The 20084-nt window shown below is 45.2% G+C and overlaps 2 protein-coding genes across 13 annotated transcripts in view; one reads left to right on the top strand and one right to left on the bottom strand.

The window, feature by feature from the left end:
- Positions 1–20084, top strand: part of NME9 (NME/NM23 family member 9) — a 41113-nt gene that overhangs the window by 16753 nt on the left and 4276 nt on the right. For 2 of the 8 annotated variants that reach the window (XM_079155029.1, XM_079155022.1), the window contains exons 10-11: positions 1004–1140; positions 2929–3672. In XM_079155029.1, the coding sequence (XP_079011155.1) occupies positions 1004–1140; positions 2929–2972 (181 nt within the window). In that variant the 3' untranslated portion in view covers positions 2973–3672. The other 6 variants (XM_079155028.1, XM_079155024.1, XM_079155026.1 and 3 more) reach the window with 6 other exon arrangements.
- Positions 7506–20084, bottom strand: part of ARMC8 (armadillo repeat containing 8) — a 109075-nt gene continuing 96496 nt past the window's right edge. For all 5 annotated transcript variants that reach the window (XM_079155015.1, XM_079155016.1, XM_079155017.1 and 2 more), the window contains 4 exons: positions 16962–17057; positions 13635–13707; positions 12249–12342; positions 7506–8187 (listed from right to left, as the gene is read on the bottom strand). In XM_079155015.1, coding sequence (XP_079011141.1) covers positions 8154–8187; positions 12249–12342; positions 13635–13707; positions 16962–17057 — 297 coding nt within the window. In that variant the 3' untranslated portion in view covers positions 7506–8153. The remainder of the gene's footprint in view (positions 8188–12248; positions 12343–13634; positions 13708–16961; positions 17058–20084) is intronic.

Raw genomic sequence — 20084 nt, 5'->3', positions numbered from 1 at the left:
GTGTCCTTCCATCCATCTCAAATCTCTACCCCACTTGGTATTCAGTGCAAAACTGTGGGTAATCGAGGCTGTTGGCCAGGACACCCCATAAGTTATATATTTGGGGGGACCTCCATGCCCGCCCCTTCTGCCAGTGCCCCATCTTTGCTGAGCACCCACTGCGAGCTGCCTCCTCCCCTCCTCTACCCTCTTCTGAAGTTTACGGCTAGATTTGGTCCTGGGTCACTAGTCTTTCTTCAGCCAGAGGGTCCCACAATGTGCTTCCAGAATAATAGATTCTGGGGCCTGTCAAGCCAGAGACTGCAGTGTGGCTTGAGAAACTGCATTATAGGCACAGCCCCTTCCACCCCACTGTCCACCCAGTGTGTCCTGAGGTCCCCTGGAGTTGAGTGCCCTGTCCAGCACACTGCCCTGAGTTTGCTTGGTAGTCTCCTTGGCCCTGTGTGTCACAAATGCCGAATCCACATCTTAGCCATTGAAGCTGAGAGAACCAGACAACAGGAAGGAGCTTGGCAAGAAGCCAAGGATGTCACTCAAGCAAGTCGTTTCTGAGCCTCAGTTCTCTCATATGTAACATAACCATCACTAGGGAACAGAGGCATTTAGAGCACTGCTTGACACATAGGAAGTCCCGGCTGAATAGTTTCAAGCACTTAAGACCCTGCCCCTTGGTGGTAGTCCTGACAACATGGTGGCTCCAGTGCTTACACCATTACGCACACCTGTCTACGATGGAAGTCCCAGGGTGTCCCTCTGAGGGCTGTGGGGAAATGCGAGGAGATTCTGTACGTAAAACACCGGGTCCTGGGCCCGGACCACTGCTATGACCAGGTGGTTGCCGGCTCCTGCTGCCTTTGCTATTGTTCTTGGTATTCCCACAAAGAAAGCAATTTCACAGAAGTGCAGAGTGCCGATTGGGAGCTGGTAATCATGTTGCCAGAAAGCAAGACATTTCTTTTCCAGTGAAGCAAATGTTTCTTTTGCTTTTTGCCAATGTTCCCAGTCTCCGGGCTCTGTATGGCACAGAAGTGCCCTTCAATGCTGTCCACGGGAGCCGGGACCGAGAAGATGCCAGCAGAGAGCTGGCACTGCTCTTCCCCAGTGTCAAGTTCTCACACGGAGACCTGGAGGCCTCTCAGGGTAAGTCATCAAGGCAGACTTGGTCTTTCTGTCGGAGGTGAATGGGAGTTTGTGACTAAGTGCTTGAGTGTGTGCGGGACTGATAATCATTTGGTAATGAATCCAAAAATGTTCTGTTCTGATAATATGGGTCACCAGGTAACTTGGGTATCAATATTAAACTTTTATGTTTTCATAGAGAAACAGTGTTGCCTTTTTATACCTCACTACATATTTGGTTTATTTTGGAGTTCTGTTTTCACTGTGAAGGCATCTTGTATTTCTCTGTGAAAACCACTGGGAAAGTTTTATTAACTTGGTGAAATCTCCTGCAGAGCCCAGTGTTGCTCTCTCTGTCCTCTGTGCTCTGTACCCTCCTTCCTGAATCCCCTAGTGGACTGAGAAGCAGGAGCTGCAGGGATGGGCCCTCTTTCTGGAGCCGGTTGTGGTGAGAGCTCTGATCATCTCCTCCAGGAGGAGAACTCAGCCTCTGGGAAATGTGGCCTGGGTCACCACCACCTCCAAATCTGGGTGAGAACCCCACGGGGTCCAGAGTGCCCGTGACAGCCCACACCACCAGTGGAGGGATCGACCAGCACTGTTCTCACTCCAGAGTTACAAGTCTGCATTGGGCCTGGGTGAGATGGAAGGAGCTGGGAATATCCAGAATAATATTCTGGGGAAAACCAAAGGACATGAGGGTCATTCTTGGGAGTAGGCTGCACACAGATCTTATGTGCAATAACCTTTGTGTGTCCAAATGTTTGGGGGTGAACCAAGGTATTTGCCTAAATGTTTGCTCTGCTCATGGTCTCAAGATCTCAAATCCAGCCACATCAGAACAGGTGGACAGGGCAAGGTAAGGTGGGCAGGTGCTTACCTGCACTGGCCCTTGTTGAGTCTTTGCCGCTGACCTATGAAGTGGCTATTTCCACTGGCAGCCAAGGAACATGCTGAATGCACCTTGGAGTCTAGAGAGTCTGGTCATCCTGGGAAGTGTGGCTGTGTGTGGATCAAAGACCCAAGCCACATCCAAGTGCCATGTTGTTCTCCAGTCATTCCCTGCTGGGGCCAGCTTTCCTGAGGACCTGGCCTGGGATGGCCTGTGAGTCCACGGTCATGGGACATCTTCATCCATCTGGGGGATGGCTGAAGGCATGCAGGTGTCACTCAGGACCAAGAGGAGGGTGAACTCACTGGGGTGCTCGGGAGAATGTTGGAAGATATCAAGTCTCACTCTGGTCCAGTGATAATGAACAAAGGGGTCAATTCCAGAAGTGGCCTGATTGGAGTGCTGCTGCTCTGCCCATTTGTATTGATGTGTCACACCTCAGTTCTGGGGAGCCTACCCAGCACTTCTGCTAAGAAAGCATGGGAGCAGGGGACAAAAGTTCAGGACACGATGATACTGTGGTTAAATCCTGGCTCTACTATTCACCAGCTAAATAACTTCTGGAAAGTTCCTTACCTTTTCTGGGCCGCAGTTTCTTCATCTGTGATATGGAGAGATAATGATTCGCCCATTATAACCCCAAACCAATAACTTCATAGTACCCTCCACAGATCTATGGTGGAGACAGGATGTAAAGCTTAGCTTGGTAAACATAGCGTAAGTACTCAACAGATGTTACTCATTCTCCTAATTCTTTTAATTTTTACACATATTAGGACCCCTTTGCTGACCCTCTCAGCTGACACCTAGCTTGATCCCCAGTGATGTGGTAGTTATTCCTTTTTCTGTTTCTTTGTGGATGGTGGGTGGGGCAGGACTGGGTTCCCAAGTCCTGCAGAACATCTGTCATCCCACAGGCACTGAAACCCAAGGAGCGGCAGGCCCCATGGAGGTGCTCTGAGTCCCTGAGGACATGGACTGAGATGCTGTGCTGCTCTTCTGAGCACGTGACCAAGGGCAAGGCCACAGGGTCACAAGATGAGATGTCAGTGCACTGGAGCCTGCCTGGAAGGAAACTCAGAATAGCACCAGTACTTCCTTGGTTTACCTGTCTTTGTGGAAAATAAAAACAACACCATGTACTTTCTCTTTATTAAACAGTGTACAGAACACTCCCCACATCCCCAGTCATCAGGTTTAAAAACAAAAAACAAAAAACAGGCATCCGTTATTGTACTCCACTGTCATCTCAGAGGATACTGAGCCACGGGAGGGGCAGTGTCTTCCCAACCATAAACCTACTTTATGGTCAAACCATTTTAGATCCTAACTTGGTAACTATGAATTTAAAAGACTGGGTGTGACAAAGGCAGCATCCCAACACGAGGTCAGGTGGCAACTGGCTTTCAGTGTGGCCTCCTGCTGCCTGCCCACGTCATGCCCATGTCATGCCCAGCCACTCAGTGCTGCCAGATCTGCCCGCTCAAGGCTCTCCCTGCACCAGGGCACATTCGCACAGCAATACTTGGAAGTACATGTGGAACCAGGGTTCATCCAAATTTCTCGATACCCCTCTCCCCCATTTCTTTGGCTTCTGATTTGGGGGCCAGGTTGCCTCAGTGTCCACTGAATTGCCTGGTTTTGCTCTCTGCAGGGCTCTTCCTTTGGCACAGTCACTCCCTCTTACCATTTTGTTCTCGCACTATTTTAAGTTCACCAAGCCCAGGCTACTCTGTCCTTTCAAACCAGGAGGAAAATGCCAGCAATCTCCTCATTTGTGGGTTTTCTCCAGAGGAGTCCACTCTTACGACTGGAAGAAGTCCTTTACATGGGCAGTTGGCTGTCAGAAGATGGCTCTTCATGGGGGCATTACATTTTCTGTCACCTAAGTGCTGAGTCTGTGCTGGTTCTGGGGAGAAAAGGATGAGTCTGGCCTGAAGAACTAAGGCCTGTGACACTGGATGGGCCCTAGTGTTGAAAGCCACTGCGTTTCCCATGACCTTGTGCTGCCTCTGAATGGAGATGTGCAAGCCCCCAGTGCAAATCAGCAACTGGACTGGGCCCCTGCATGAAACAACGTGCCCGGCAGAGCTGTCAGGGAAGGGGATCCACTGTTCCAGGGCCCTGGGCACACAGCTCACTATGGGGCTGTGCTCCTCCCTTGTGCATAGGCTCAGGTCTGGGCCATGTCAGAGCTGACAAAGGACTTGGAGTACGAGAGCCCTACATCCCGGCTTCCATAACACGGGTATCAATGTGGCTCAGAATGAGCTGATAGCTATCTGATCTCCCCAGAGAAGCCAGGAAGTCAAGAATCTCTCATCACTGGTGAAATGAGAGAAGCAGCAATCAGGGCCTCTGAAAAGCAGGGGAGACGGGAAGAGTAGGTGAGGGAACAGAGACTCAGGGTGAGAAGTGCTGGTGTCAGTGAGAGGGATCTTTAAACATTCCCAGAAAACAGCTAGGAAGGTCAGGGCCAGGCAGGGGAAAAGCAGGAGAAGCACTAGGTGAGATAATCAGAGTGGGAAAGGTGGTGACCAGTTCCTTTCTCCCATTGCTGGGGGCACAGGGGTGCTGTGGCTTCAGCATTGTAGGACATGCCTTTTCTAAGAGTTCATAAGAAAGGGGGACAGGGTGGGAGCTCCTGAGAGTGGCCATAAGACCATTCTACTCTCAAGGGGACAGTACTTCTTGGTGGAGATGCTGGCTGGGCCTGGCTTCCTGCCAGAAGCTGCTTTTGAACAGGTGTATTTGGGCTTTTTGGCCTCATCCCCTCGCCGCAAGTGCTTGAGGAGAGGAGGGCAGGCCCAACCATACTAAGTCCAAGGTGGACTCAACTCTAAGCACTGGCTCTGGCCCATCCTCCAGGGAGAGAGCTGGCTGCCCAACAAGGCCAGTGCTGGGAGCTGCAGAAATGGTTCAGTAGTCGACTCCGCAGCCCTTGGAGGCTTCCCACAGGTTTCCCTGAGGTCAGGTACTGGACAGAAACTTCCCTCATGCAGGAAACATGTGCCTCCCTGTTCAATGATCAGGGAAGGTCAGTGCACGGGACAGACTGGGGCAGCACCAGTCCCTACTCCAGGTGACAAGGTGTTTAGAACCCTTTCTGTCAGCCTTCCATCAGGAACTGGGGTGGGATGTCCCTTTGCTCTCTTCCTTTCTAGCCCTCACTTCCAGTGTCCCATGGCAATTATAGAAAAGGGGGCCTGCCTGGCTTTCCTCCTACTTTCCTGGTCTCTCCTTGGGTTCCCACACAGTTCTTCTCCACTAGGATTCCTTCCTACACAGCCACCTCACTGTTCTCCCACCCCATGCCTGGTGGCTGCCGGGCACCATGCAGCTGGTAAACTGCCAAACTTTGGGCGTGTGTCCAGCAGGTGGTGGCAGTGGAGGATCCAACACTGGCAGGGAGGGTGTCTTCATGGTTGGGAGTGGTCACTTATAAGAGTCTGCTGGCCATCAGGAGACCAGGTAGAGTGGGGTCTCCAGACTGCTGCACATGTCTGTGGGCGTGTAACCGCCCGAGGCACTGGCTTCCGCCCTGAAATGCAAAGGCGCTTCCCAGCCCTTTACTCACCAAGAATCACAGGTTCCAAAAGTCGGTCCACATCATCTTCTAATGTTTCCTAATGTCCAGACATTTGGAAAACAGACTCCTTTTTAGAAGTTGCTATGATTTTTCTTGGCTTTTATTAGCATGTGTTAAAATCATATTATCCAAACACTACCAGAAGAACATGTATTGTTCTGAATAAAGTGCTTAAGGAAAAAAAAATGCAACTTATTAAATTGGACATTCTTTTCTAGTTCATAAATTTTGGGTTACAATCAGGGCACAAAAAGAAGAACAGAATGCAGTATTAAAGAGAGCGAGAAGCTTAGTTAAGAACTTGGGTGTAGACACAAGACCATGTCCCATTCTTCCCACTTCCTTGCTGACTGAACACTGCACCTGCGTAAAGCAGCAAATAGCTTTGTTTTAATAAATACATTTCCCTTCATTCCAAATCAGAAAAGTTACTTATTGTAAAGCACTTTTTATTTAACCATTGTGTATACCCACAGGCAAGACTGCAGAGTTGGAGTGTGAGAATGTCACTTCCTCGGGCCTTCAGCTCTCTATGCTATCTGGGTTCAAGATTGTCTCAGCAATTCATTATTGGTTTCCTCATATTTACCTGGTACATTTTAATACCAACACTATAGTGTTTTGTGTTACAAATGCCAACCAAGGATATTTTCTCCTTGTACTAAAAATGACAACAAATGGGCCCTAAATAAGGCTTTATTCCCAATAAATTAGGTTTTCTTTAAATTGGTCTCTTGCATTAGCACTTTGATATCTGCACAAAACCCAAGTTCCTGTTGTGACAGGAAATCAGTGATGTTCTGAAAAAAGTAACAACTTAGAAATCTCGTGTGTTTGAGTCTTGAGTGGCCATGTGGAGAACAAGAAACACTGCATTAAATACATCTAAAAAACATTCATTTGCAATCAATCATATTGAAATCTTCCAAGGAAGGTGCAGGTTGGTGACAGGGCAGCTGTGATGTGAGCAGCCCCACAGGGAGTGGCTGGTGGGTGGGCGTGGGGCCCCCATCAGTGGCACACACTCACCCGCAAGCTTCTGGACCGCAGACCTCACATCCTGGCCGCGATGCCTTTGACCTCCTTCTAGCAAAGGGAAAAGGCTGGTTCTACCTTCAGTCAAGAGCAACCTCTGTTGAATTCACCTTGAAGCTGACCCAGAAGTCGGAGCTGGTGCTGAGCTAAGGGCTGCAGAAGGACTAAGTAGTACTCGCTGTAAAAAGATGTCATCCTCAGTCATCCTGGGCAGATTCCCTTCTCGTCTCTCAACCCGAGTGCTCTTAGCTTCCTGCAGGAGAAGATCTCAGGTCTCATTTTACAAAAGCACACCAACTAGCAACCCTGAGCTACTAGTGTGACAGCTAAGAGAAGACTGCTTTCTGGACTAGTCTGTTCTTGTTCCTTTCCACAGAAGTGTCTATAGAACACTCTTTAGTTTTCACAGTGATATATGCTGTTTCAGGAAGCACAAAGTGATCTGACTTTGTTTCCAAGAAGTGACGACCTACTTTTAGCTTGAGAATAAGGTTCTACATCTGGTGCTAAGTCCTGCCAGATACTGCCACACCAATGACAGAATTTAGGGCAGTTGGGAGGCTCTTCATCCCCTATCAAGGGAGGCCACTGGCTTTCATGATCAGTAGTTCTATTTCCCTTTGATGTTTTAAAAACCCTACCATGAATCTGTCACTTACTTCACTCCACTCTGCTCTGTCCTTCTGACTTGGAAGCCTGAGAACTTATAAATTAGGCTGAAAGGCGGCTTGGGACCTGCTAACATTGATGGCAGTAAGACGCTAGCTTACTCATTTGCAGAGCACCATGTATAGTGCCTGTTATTCAGGCCAATTATAGCCAACTTTTTTCTTTTTTTGTTTTTGTTTTTATAAAGAAAGTCTATGTAAGTTGAGGTTCAGAAATGCATATATTTTTTTACTTACAAATATTCATCTGACCAAAATTCAACATAACCTTTATGGAACACTAAACAATTGTTTTGTTTTTAAAATAACATTTCATTCAAACTGTATATAATTCAGTAAAGTTTTTTTTGTTTTTTGTTTTATACAGCAAGCAATGCTTAAACCCTGGAAAATCTGTAGAAAAGAGATTTTCACACAAAATAAGAAAAGAAAAATCTGAGGTATCCCTCACCCACACATCCACTCATTCTGACCCACACACGAGCACGCGAGTGCACATGTGCGCACATACACACACACACACACACACACACACTCATTCTCACTCACAAAGTGGCTGCAGCATAGGCAAAAAATTGTAGGTCCAAAGGAAAAATGATTGATTGTTCTAATAAAGAGTTCAGGTAGCTCAGAAAAAAACCAAAACAAAACACAATAGTCCTCTGAGGAAATTACTACCTCAAAAAAATGTTCTCAAGATGAATTTGAGATCTAAGCCTACTAAATTGCTTTTGCAAAACAGCTCCCTGCAGTCCAAGGTGACTTGTGCAAATAGAAGGAATCAATTGAGGCTAGTTCCTGTACTTCCTTAAACAAGGACGTGGATGCTCACAGGTGTCCGGCGCTCCCATCATGCCAGGTACTGCTGCAGTGCCGTCTTTGCCCTGAAATCACAATGTTCCTGTCAGCCATCATCTCAGAATTATAATTGAGGAAGACAACCACCACCACCACCACCACCACCACCCTGTGGCTCAGCGATGGTAGTTGCGGGTGATTTGACCTAAAAAAAAGTAGATCCCCAGAGTGAACTGGGGTGACCAGCTGTGCACCTAACTTAAGGAGCAAAGAGCTGTACTCAGAAACCCTTGAAACCCACACTGGCTATATTCTTTTTCCCGTGGTTCTCCTGGATAGCCATCCTTGCCCTTAAACATGCCATAGCTTAGTGACACTCTACATTCCCTTGTATGTGCTCACATTCTGTAGTTTTCCTTGGTCACTAGTCCATAGTAGTGATGGATCTGGAATTCTTTACTTTCTCCTATTGCCATGCAGGTTTTACGTAGCAATGCACAACACTAGGGGAGGACCCTTAGGATTCTGGGAAGCTAAGGGGAAGGAAATCTGACCCAGGGAATGGTGTTAGTTGTGGGATGCGGCATCTCATGGTTCAAATGCCTCAGAACCAAGGAAAAAGGCTACAACTTCTTGTTCTCATTATGCCTGATATACCAACATTGTGGGACATGTGGGTTGTTAAGGTACTGGGAAGAAGCGGGTCAGGTGGAGAGGAAGAGGTGTCATGTCAACAGTGCTCTAACCCCTCCCACTCCTCTGAGCTGGCCCAGCAGGCCTCCTTTACCACTCTCACCACAGCTTGGTAGTTTCTACAGAGGATGCAATTGTGGAGCTAGGAAGTAAGATTTTAGCAACAGTTTCCCCTTCTAAATTACAGAAAGAAAAGTCTAAAATTTCCAGTTTCTATTAGCTGATGAAAGTCATGCCAAGGAGACCAGGCATGCGATAAGCTGGATTTAGTGTCATTTTTATAGTCAAGTAATAAATATCATCTACAGTGTTTAAAATGGTACACTAAGGAATGTTCTTACAATTATGTAAGACTCTACAGGGACGAGAGTTGTGAATAGTCCAAAGCATCAGAATAGAAAGCTCTAGAAAGACTGTCCTGAACTATGGGCAAGATGGGTTCTTCTAAAAGGACATTTGAAACAAGTTTACAGATGATGCCGCAGGTACCCCTTAATGACCATTCATCTGCCCCCCCAAATCCATAAGGAAGCTGAGAGGAGCGGTGTGAGGTGAGAATGGCAGGGCCTTGCACCCTGAGCCCTGAGCCCAGGCTGGAAGTGCTGCTGAGCAGCAGCTCCACTGTCGAGTGCTTCAGAGTCAAAGGATCACAAAGACTTAAACACCAAAGGTACCTGGGAGAGGTCTTCTGTAGATGAAAGACTTTACTATGCCATTATGGGAATGTCCATCTGGGGGTCTTAATTGAAATCCTGTGTTGCTCTTTAAAAAAACTCTTAATTCAGATTCCTTCTGGATCTTATAAAAAGGTTGGATATGTTTGATTATTCTGTACCCTTATCTTTCTGCTGTCCTTTCTAGGCTAAGGAGTTTTTCAGATGGATGGTTTTGGAGGTGTGATCATCTTTCCTTAGATGGACTTAGGCTGGTAACTCACACCTACTTTCTTTTAATGGGGGAGGAAGTATAAGAAGTGCTGAAAACTTATATGCTCCACAAATTTGGGGGAGAAAGCACCTGAGTTATCTATAGCAATGCAGGCAGGACTCACACACACCCCATTACATGTTGGTAAGGCCTCTCTCAGCATTCTAGATCATCCTAGAGACAATGTTAAGTAGAGAACCCCCAGCATATGACCCAGCTGTCAGGCAGAAGAGGTGGGCTGACAGCCCTCCATTTAAGCTGGCAGCTATGGAGCGGAGCAGGGGTGCCAACCCCTCAAGCACAAGTTCAAATCCAGCTTGTGGCATGTGGGTGGCCTGGACTTGCCTTTGGTGTTACACTTATTTGACCAGCAGCTGCGACTGTGGTTATTTAGAGTCTTGCCCTCTTTGACTTATATGACAGTAAGCTCCGGGGAGACAGAAGCCTAGCCTGTTCTTGTGCTCCAAAATCAGGAACAGCCATTCACTGGCAGAGCAGTTACTAAGTCCCTCCTCCCTTCGGCAGAGAAGACAGGCTGACAGCAGAAACACAGTGTGATGTGTTTTGCAGGTACAATGGAGCGCAGGAGGGGTTCCTAGCATAGCCGAGGGCAAGGGAGGAGAGTGGGTCAGACAAGACTTTTTGGAGAGGTGACAAGCTGATCCAGTTTTGAAGGACAAATGGCCCTGTCCATTATATGCCCAGGTCTCAAGTCTACCCCATTGGTTTTTCCTCTGCTTTTTTACTGGAAGTTTCTCATCTTCCCCTAAATGTTGGAGGGTCCCAGATCTTTGTCCTTAGCACTCTTTTCTCCTCTCACTCTTTTACTCTAGTTAGGTGACTCACCCAGCTCCCTTTAGACACCATCTGAATTTATATCCCTGAGTACCTCAGATATCTAATGGGCTTCTTAAAGTTGGCACATCCAAACAAAAATTCTTGCTCTCCCTACCCCAACCCACTCCTAGGTTCCCACCATCGTCGTAAACAGCAACACCCTCAATCGAGTTGCTCAGGCTACTGGCATTTTCCTATCCTCTTTTTCATTATCATCTTCCATCAAGTCCAGTTGGCTCTATCTTCAGATTAATTTCTGAATCCAACGACTTCTCAATACTTCACCAGGACCTCTTCATTTCTCACTCGGGTTATTGCAACAGACTTCAACTGGTCTCCCTCCTTCCCTTCCCACCTATTACAGATGATTCTGTACATAGCCACCAGAGTGATCTTTCAAAATCCAAATCAGATAATGCCTCTTGCTCAACACTTTCCAATGACTTCCTATTAAATTCTGAATAAAAAGTAAAAATTCTTAACATAGTCTGTAAGGCTCTTCATGATCTGGCTCCTTCTACCCATTTTCATGGTCCTCCCTTGCTATTTTCCTCTCACCCCTCTGATCTTCTTGCTGCTCTTTGGAAATGCCAAGTTCACTTCTGCCTTAGGGCTTTGAACCCACCATGCCCTCTGCCTGGAATGTTCTCCCTCTACACATCTGTCTAGCAGATACCCTCATTTCATCCAGTTCTCTGGTCAAATATCACATCCTCTGGGAGGCATTTACTGATTAACCTATATGATAACCAACTTTCTCTCATCTCCTTTCCCTTACTTTACCTTTGTTCTTCTTCATGGTACCTGTCATTACCCACTATCTATACATTCATTTGCTGATTGTTTTATAGTAGAACATAAGTTCCACGAGCAAGGATTTCACCAAGTTATTTACCAGACATCTCTAATGCCTGAAACAGTGAGGGGAGTGGGTGCAGGGTGAATTAAAAAAAAAAAAAAAAAAATGTAGAATGAATGGGGACTTGGAGGGAAGGGACAATTGGAACAGAGTTTGTAAAGGCCTGAAGTGTGATGCTATAGTGGGCAGGTAAGACTGGAGTGTAGGGCAGCAGATAGGCAGAACCTGTTCATGAAGAGCTGAAGGGCTTGTGAGCTTCACTCAAGTGTCTGGAGTATGACAGCTGATGTTCCTTGCTGCTGCTACACACAGAAGTGAGCTGGAACATGATGTCTGCTACCAGGGAACGCACACGGCTAGGAAGAGTATTTCCGACTATCTTGAGGTCAGCTGGGTGTCTGGTTGTAACTCCTGACCCTTCTCTATAAGAACAGGGACTAAGTGGCCACTGATGAATTCCCAGCAGCAAGGCTAGGTTAGCACAAGGCTCAGTAAAATTTTGAACTAATCAATTTCTTCAATAGTGGTCTTCCTGCTTTCCAGAAGGCTACGTGCATTTCTATGCTAATGATCAAGGGAAGGTAAGGAATGACCTATGGATCTTCTCCAGACACCAACTAAGAGGACCCACACTCAACATTTATTCAGAATAAGTGAGAGTCTTTATACCTCACTCAAATGTCACAGGTGACTCACAGAAAATTAAAAAGAAATTCTGAGAATCTGAAAGATTTTAAAAGTTTGGCCATGTGAATTACTAAGTAATTCAAACCATTTCATAAAAGACTCCAATCTAGCCCAAAGTGAGGCCCTTTTCATGTTGATACTCACTTGTCACAAAGGTTGGAATCTGGTGACTGGCTCAGTTTGTGTAGAATATCTACAATGCCCATGTCTCGTAATTTATCCTGGCGTTCTTGTGAACCTAAAAGATTAAAGCTACCAGGTTACTAGGAATGTGATGCAGACAGCTGCTCTCCTTCAGCCTCACTGGGATCCTTCACTCCTCACCCTGTTTTCCCCTTGTCTGCCACCCTCCAATGCAGCTGGATCCCCTAACTGTGCCTCCTGACTCTCCTTCCTGCAGTCCACCCTGGGTTCTGCTGCTGGACTAATTTCCCCATGGACTACTAAGATCAAGGTCAGATTCTTTCAGTCTGGTACAAGGCCCTCTGTCACCGGCCCCCAGCTCTGTTGCTTCTTCTAGGACATTTCCTTAGCCCTGTCGAGGATGGGCTCTTCCTACTCCTAAGAGGCGTTGTTTTCCTCTCCTTCTATCACCTTCTGCCCTCCTCCTTCCTCCCCGCACTTCTTGCCTCTTGGTTAGCACACCTGGAAGTTCCAATTTCATACCACTCTTTTCTACCTTCCAACTAGACCAAGACCTTGAAGCCTGGCTTTGTCTCCCTGGAATACAGATGCTATATAGCATTTAAGCCTGTGGGATGAATCCAGTTTTGCCTCCTACCCATTCTGTGCTGAGCATAGTAATCCCCCTAGAATCTTTCTTCCCTACTGAAGTACATTGAGGCACCATCCCCTCTAGACCCAATGAACCAGAATCTCTATGGCCAGATCCCAGACTTGCCTTTTAGTTTCTCGGGTGATTCTAATGCAGTCAGTCTAGCACTGAGATCCAGTGCTCTTATGCATACCTTGGCTGTATACAAGAAAAACCTGGGAGCTTTAAGAACTTTGTGCTTAGACCCACCCCCAGAGATTCCAAAGGAACTGGTCTGTTGCAAAAATCCCAGGTGATTCTAATATACAGGCCACGTAGAGAACCTTTGATCATTACAGACTGGCCACTTCACCAAAAGACTATCTCACCAGTACACCCTCTTCTCTGTCATGTGAATCTGCCAGTAGTCCTTAAATGTGCTTCCAATACTCACAAAGGCTACCCTTCCACCCACTCTCTTCTCTCACTTTCTTCAAGTACCCCTTACAGCCTCCTCGTCAGCTCTCCCAGGGGCAGGGACTGTCACTCACTTCTCACCCTTAACCCCAGTAATCTGGTATAGTGTTGGCTCCAAGGGTGGGGGCTCAGTCCAGTCGACTCAGGCTAGTCCCACTAATTCTCCTACCAGGGTGACTCTGTAGGGTGGTGGGGGTCAGCAAGGCCAATGAGGGGAGCCCCTGCCTAAAATCCCAGGGGAACTTCCTGCCTTCTCTGTGCCACACTTTGCTCCAGCACAAATCTCACCAGATTCTTACCTTCCTCTTCATTCCATATGAGGTTTGATATACAAAACATAGCGGCAAGCTGAAGTTTGATGTGTGAATGACCCTAGTGATAGAGAAAACGATTAAAAAATGGAGGTAATCTCATTTCCAATCATTTGAGTAACATATAATAAGTAACAATTAAATTACTTTTATTTCTATAGGAGTAGACCAAAAGACTGCATACAATCTCTGCGTGATTTATCAAATGTGTCAACTATCATTGAGCAGCCTTCTATCTTTTATAATATAATTCTTGTTTTATTTTTCTTTATATGCTAAAAGTATAACTATTTCTGGTTAAGTTAGATCATTTATCCATATAGAGTGCTTTCTTCTAAATGAAAGAGGACTCAATAGCAAAACAATCTTTATAGGTGATTTCTCTAGTGGTCAATTAAAAAAAAAAAAGCTAGCATATTTAAATAATTCATCCACAACCAATGGAATACAGTGACATGATATCCTTAATGTTTTTTGGAGATCAAGACAGACTTATCTTCTAAGTAGGACTACACCTCTACCAAGAAAAAGAAATGGATGTGGCTTCCTCTGTTAGAATTCTTTAGTGATTCTTTTTCTACCTGCCAACAGTTTTAAATAGATGTCCAGTTTGAGCTCCAGTAAGATCAAACAGCCTCAGACCATCAATTAGTAAACTGAATAAATGAACTTGCATATACTATAAAAAGCATTTACTATGTATAAGTTCACCTACCATTCATTCACTAAAACTGAAGGGCAGAGGATGGGAATTTAATTTATATTAGGTGCACAGATAACATCTCTTTGAAAGAGGCAGCATTTTAACAGCAATTTTAAAAAGGAAGGTGCCAAATGTGCAAAAATCAAGAGGTTAGGGCTTCCAAGAAGAAGGAAGAGTTACTGAAAAGATCTGAGGTAAGAAGATGTATGTTTACAGAAGGTGGCATGGCTAAATTGTGGCATGGCTAATTTGAAGACCAGAGCAGGGACTCTGGATTTCATTCTGAGTTCAGAGGAAGCTCCTATAGGATTTGTACAATGAAGGGACAAGGTCTGATTTACAGTTTTAGAAAATCACTTTGCCTGATAAGACTAAAGTGACAAAAGCAGAAGAACCTGGAGGCTGTTATGATTATGTAGTCAATCAGTCATAACATACTATGGCTGGGATCAGAAAGGGTCAGTGGTGATGGAAAAATGTGAATACATGCAAGATTACTTTAGGACGAAGAACTCCCAGGACTTGGCAATAAACTGGATAACAAGGGAACAGAGCTACAAAAATTAAGACAGACCCCCAGATTTTGGCAGTGGGGTAGATAGCAAAGCCATTAAACTAAATGATAAAGACCAGGAGGGGAAACACTTAAATCTAAGAGAGATAGCTAAGAATTCATTTTTAAACACCAAACTTGAGAGACTATTAGACAATCACGTAAAGATGCTGCATAGACAGGAGGATATGAGTCTGGAGTTCTGAAGACAGGTCTAGGTTGGGAGCAGATACCTGGAAATCATCAGCATAGAAATGATAGTACAAGATATAGGGTGGACAAGAGTCCCCTAAGCCAATGGTTCTCAACTCTATGTAAGAACCACCCAGGGAACTTTTAAAAATCCTGATGGTCAAGCTACACCTCAGACCTTCTATTTAAGAATCTCAGAAGAGGCTCCCTAGACAATTATATTGTATAGCCAAGGTTGTGAATTAGTGATCCAGGAAAGCTTGTAGGAGAAGAGGGCCCAACAAGGGGGTCAAAAGAAGGTCATGGAAGCTAAGAGAAAAAGACGTTCTGGAGGAAGAAACAGTTGTACTGAGGTCTTCTGCAAGTGGGGTAAGAAGTGGAGAGAAAGCACTGTTTGGATTTGGCATCACAGAGGTCACAGTGACCCTGGCTAGAGCAGTTTCAGTTGACGGGGATGGAGGCCAGATGAAGGAGGTCAGAGAATGAACTTTGAGGGAAGGAAGGAGATGGGATGTGCAGAAGATGCTCTTAAGAGAGCTGACTTCAAACGGCAGAGATGTAGGTGTATTCAGTGAGTATGCAAGGTTAAGGGAAACTTTCTTTGCTTGTTGTTTGTGTGGTGCTGGAAATTGAACCCAGGGATTCTTACATGCTAGGCAAGCACTCCTCCACTGATGGAGAGACTGTCAAGAGATGAAAGCTACTATGTGGAAACATCAGGGAATTCCTAGTTGAAGCAGGAGGTTTTCACTTAATGAAGTTTCCTGAGCACATACAAGAGGCCAGGTTCCACAAGTGCTGGATTCAGAACTGTGAACAAACTGACATGTCCTTAGTGTCATGGAGTTTACACCCAGTAGAGGAGAGGCTCAGGAGGCACACTCACTATAACTGAGCTGAGTGCTCTGAAGACAAGAAACAGGATGCAGGAACAAAGATTAAGAGTCCAGAGAGGAAAGGTCAGTTCAGCTTAGATCTGAAGAGTGAGAAGGAGTGGGGAAAAAAGTGTTCCAGGTGTGATGGTCCTCAGGTAGGCAAGAGCATGGCCATATTGAGGAACTGAAAGAAGCCGGTGTAATGAATGAGGAAGAAAGCCAGGCGATGAGTTGGAGATATGGAGGGGTTAGGCCATGCAGTACATGACAGGCCTTCAGGAGGGAGTATTGATTTGATTCAAGGCTCAGCTTCTACTCTCTTAATAAAACAAAAAAACAGAGGCCATCACTGAGAGTAACAAGGCAAGGGAAGAGGTGAGGTTTAAAGAATGAGGAGAGGGTAAGAACCTACTCTTGTTTGTGGAGAACGGGGGCACCAACCTACTACAGAATCAATGAAGGATACCCAGTGGGGCTGAGCGCCCACGTGGGTTTCGTAAAGTGAACGCTCAGCTTGTTCTATCCCTCCTCTGCGGTTGTTAACGTGTGGTGGCTGGCAAAAGAGAAGACAGGTTCCTCCAGGGTTAGAGTTCGGATAGGATATGCTGAAAATGAAAAGAGGAGACAGACTTTTGCCATGGGTGATGCAGGGCCTGGCCACAGCAGTAGGTAGCAGGCTGTTTGGAAGCAAACAGGTTAAGGAATTAAGGTGTCAGGGGAGCACCTGAGTTCTACGGGACTGAAGCCTTGAGAGGGGAGACTGAGAGAAAGCCAAGAGCCCAAGGAGGCAATCAAGATGAGTGGGATGGGGATTGGGGTGGTAGATGTTAATATCACCAATGGCACAAGCTTTAAGGAGTTAGTGTTCTTCTCCGTTCAGGATGGAAGATTCCGAATCTGACACAGTAGTTTATCCTTCTTAAAAAATTTCTGCAACAATGTACAGTCCTTGCTTTCTAATGCAGCAGTGAAGGGGTCAAAGGCTTGCTTACCATGTAATATTTGATTTTCTGCAGGATGTCATCATTAGTCATAATAAGTTCTTTTGCTGTTGTCCCATCTGCTATGTTGGCTAGGATGCAGAGAGTCTGGAAAAGAACAAAGATCCAACAATCAAGAAAACTGTGAGGTTCCCAGAGTCAAACTCTCTCAAGAGTCTGGGCAGTTTCTCACCGGCAGGTACATGTATTCTCACAGGTTCCGTTATCAATGCCCTGATTTCTCAACTCCTGACACTGTCAACAACAGTAACCACCCCCAAGCTGAGTTCACTTTCGGCAAAAACACCCCAAACACTCCTGTGGTTTCTTGCTGAGCATTAGGCCATAGCTGGGTAAAGGAAGTCATGTCATATATATATATGGATACACATATGTATATACTACCACAAAAATAAAACAGAATGTAATTTATTATTTTTTGTCTTAGCTCATTTCTGAGAGAAGCTCTGGTGATTAACCTACAGATTTCTTCAAGTGCAGCCTGTTTGGTGGATGGCACTGTCCCCCTACTTCCCCAGGCCTCCACCTTCCACTTGCTCCCAAGCTAACAACCTTCTGGGTGAAGGCCTAGACCCTGTCCATCAGCTACATCGACCATGGGCAATGAGAACCTCTTGACTCATTTTGAATCTTGTTAGAAGACAGAAAAGGAAGCAAAATGTGTGAAGGAGCGAAGTCCAGATTGGCCTGCTGTGCAGACTGGATATTACATATTACAGTACTACACCTAGAGTACAACCACTGCACTGACCGGAGTTTCTTCTCAGAGGAAGAGATTGCTCTTGTCAGCTGCTCCATTTTTACAGATAAACCAGCAGATGGCAAGGGTTAAGGTAAAGGGGAAAGGGCTATGGTAAGGAAACCAAGCTGGTGCCAGACTTAACAACTCAACATTTACTGAGTGCCTATCATGGACCTGCTCTCTGTAAGGCGTCAGGCTAAGACAGGAATAAGATACATGCCTTCCCAGCAACCCCCCCCCCCCCAAAAAAAAAAAAAAAAAAAAAAGATACACTCCTTGACTCAAAAGCTGTTACATGAGCAATTACACTTCACTGTGGTATGACTGAAGTAGAACAGAGAACCAAGAAAGCACGAAGAGCAAGCACTTGCCGAATCCTGCAAGGGCCAGGGAAGCTCCTTGGAGGAAGTGACACTGAGCCCTCCTGCAGTACAGTCAGCAACTGCTTCAAGAAATGGTCAGTCAAGCGGTGATGTTGGGGAGAGACTTGAATAATTTTCTCCAATTTTAACTTTTTTCTTTGCAAGACTTCAGTTAATTACACCATTGAGATTTTTTTTTTCTTACTTAGGCCCAAACCCTCAAATGTCAGGTATGTAATTTTAGTCAGTTAGATTAACATAATGTAGTAACTAGATTTTTAGGGAGTGAGCTGTAAGGTGTGAACTAGAAAAAGGCTGCTTCCAGGAAACAAGAGACAGAGGAAATACAATTTATAATCATTCTCATATATATATGTGTATATATATATATCGATATATATACACAAACATGTGAATATGTGTGTATTATATATATATACATGTGTGTATACATACACACACACACACACACACACACACACACACACACATATATATAAAATAAGGAAATATATATATTCCTAAGTGGGCACTGGGGGATTATTTATTCCATGGCAGTTAGGTCATGATGAGGAAACAAACCCTGAACCTTCCCAGAAGTTAAAGATCTAAGGAAGATGTCAGATTTGAAAATGCTCTGTAGTTTTGGTATATGGTGAGCCTGTTTTAAGTTTGGCAGGCACAACACCCTAGGAAAATTAACAATATGGGTCTGCATTATTTTGTGTTTAGAATTTGTAGGAAAGAAACTATAAGGGGACAGACATGAGCATGACAAGTGTAGTCAACAGAGGTTAATTAGTCTGGGAAGGAGCTGGCTTTTGGGGATTCAAGTTCAAGATGACATCAGAATCATGTAAGGGATGGTTGTTCCAGCCACATTCTAGTCCCACTTGAACCTATCCAATAGGGTCAGTGAATACCTGAGTACCAATCCTTTCTTTCCCTCTTCCTACTCTATGTCTTGACATCCTTGCAATCCAAGTCTGGCAATATCAGACTCACTAATGCAGGCAAAATTGAATTATGTGCAGAAATACCACATTCCTTCTATTGTGTTCCTCCTTCATGTGATTATGGGAAGACTTAGCCAACTTTACAATAACCCACCATTCCAAGAACAAGTCAGCGAGATCACAGTCATCAATGGTGTGATCCAGTCCTCACCAAGGAGGCTCTGCCAGGCTAAAACCAACAGGAAAAGAATGAGGCTAGCAACAGGGACAGAACTGGAGCCTGGCTGGGGGTTGTGAAGGGGTCATGGAAGAATCATATTCTTTCTCTCTTGTTCTCAATTTTCTTCCCATTTCAGTCCTATGAATTGGCTAAAGCAGCAGAAGAAGAAATAATGGAAATGACTCTGACCACAGAAAAGAATTTTAAAAGGCTTCATGACCAAGGTGCTCCTGGGGAAATGAGAATACATTCAGACTCACTGGGAAAAATGAGATTTATAGGAAGATTCCTCAGAACAGACAAGGGCAACAAGATAGGTGACTGATTCCCCTTTTTTGAAGAGCTAGAATAGACCCATGCAAACCATACTGTAAACATTTCAATGGAGATACAACCAAATCCAAGAGACCAATTAGTTCTAGGGCCAAATCAATTCAATATACAAAGCAGATAAAGTAGAGATAAAAAATATATACACATATTTCCACTAGAATGAACAACTGGAAATCAATGAAACAGAGCAGAGTTTGGCAAACCATAGCCTGTGGGCTAAATCCAACCCACTGCCTGTTCTGGCAAATAAAGTTTTAGGAAGGAGCCATGAATACTCACTTACATATCATCTACAGCTACTTTCAGCCTAGAACAGCATGGGTAAGTGGTTACTATAGAGATTGTACAGTACTACAGAAACAGTTGGCCAACCCCTGAAAAAGAGAACAGAAAAATAATGGGGGGTGGGAGGGGTGGTGAGATGAAACTCAAAATGGATTAAAAAAATTTTTTTTTTAAAACCCACAAAACCGAAGGTTGAATGTTTTGTCTGATATGTGG

Source organism: Sciurus vulgaris (genome assembly GCF_902686455.1).
Source record: "Sciurus vulgaris genome assembly, chromosome: 10".
Classification (NCBI taxonomy): Eukaryota; Metazoa; Chordata; class Mammalia; order Rodentia; family Sciuridae; genus Sciurus; species Sciurus vulgaris.
This window is presented reverse-complemented; position numbering and strand designations above follow the sequence as displayed.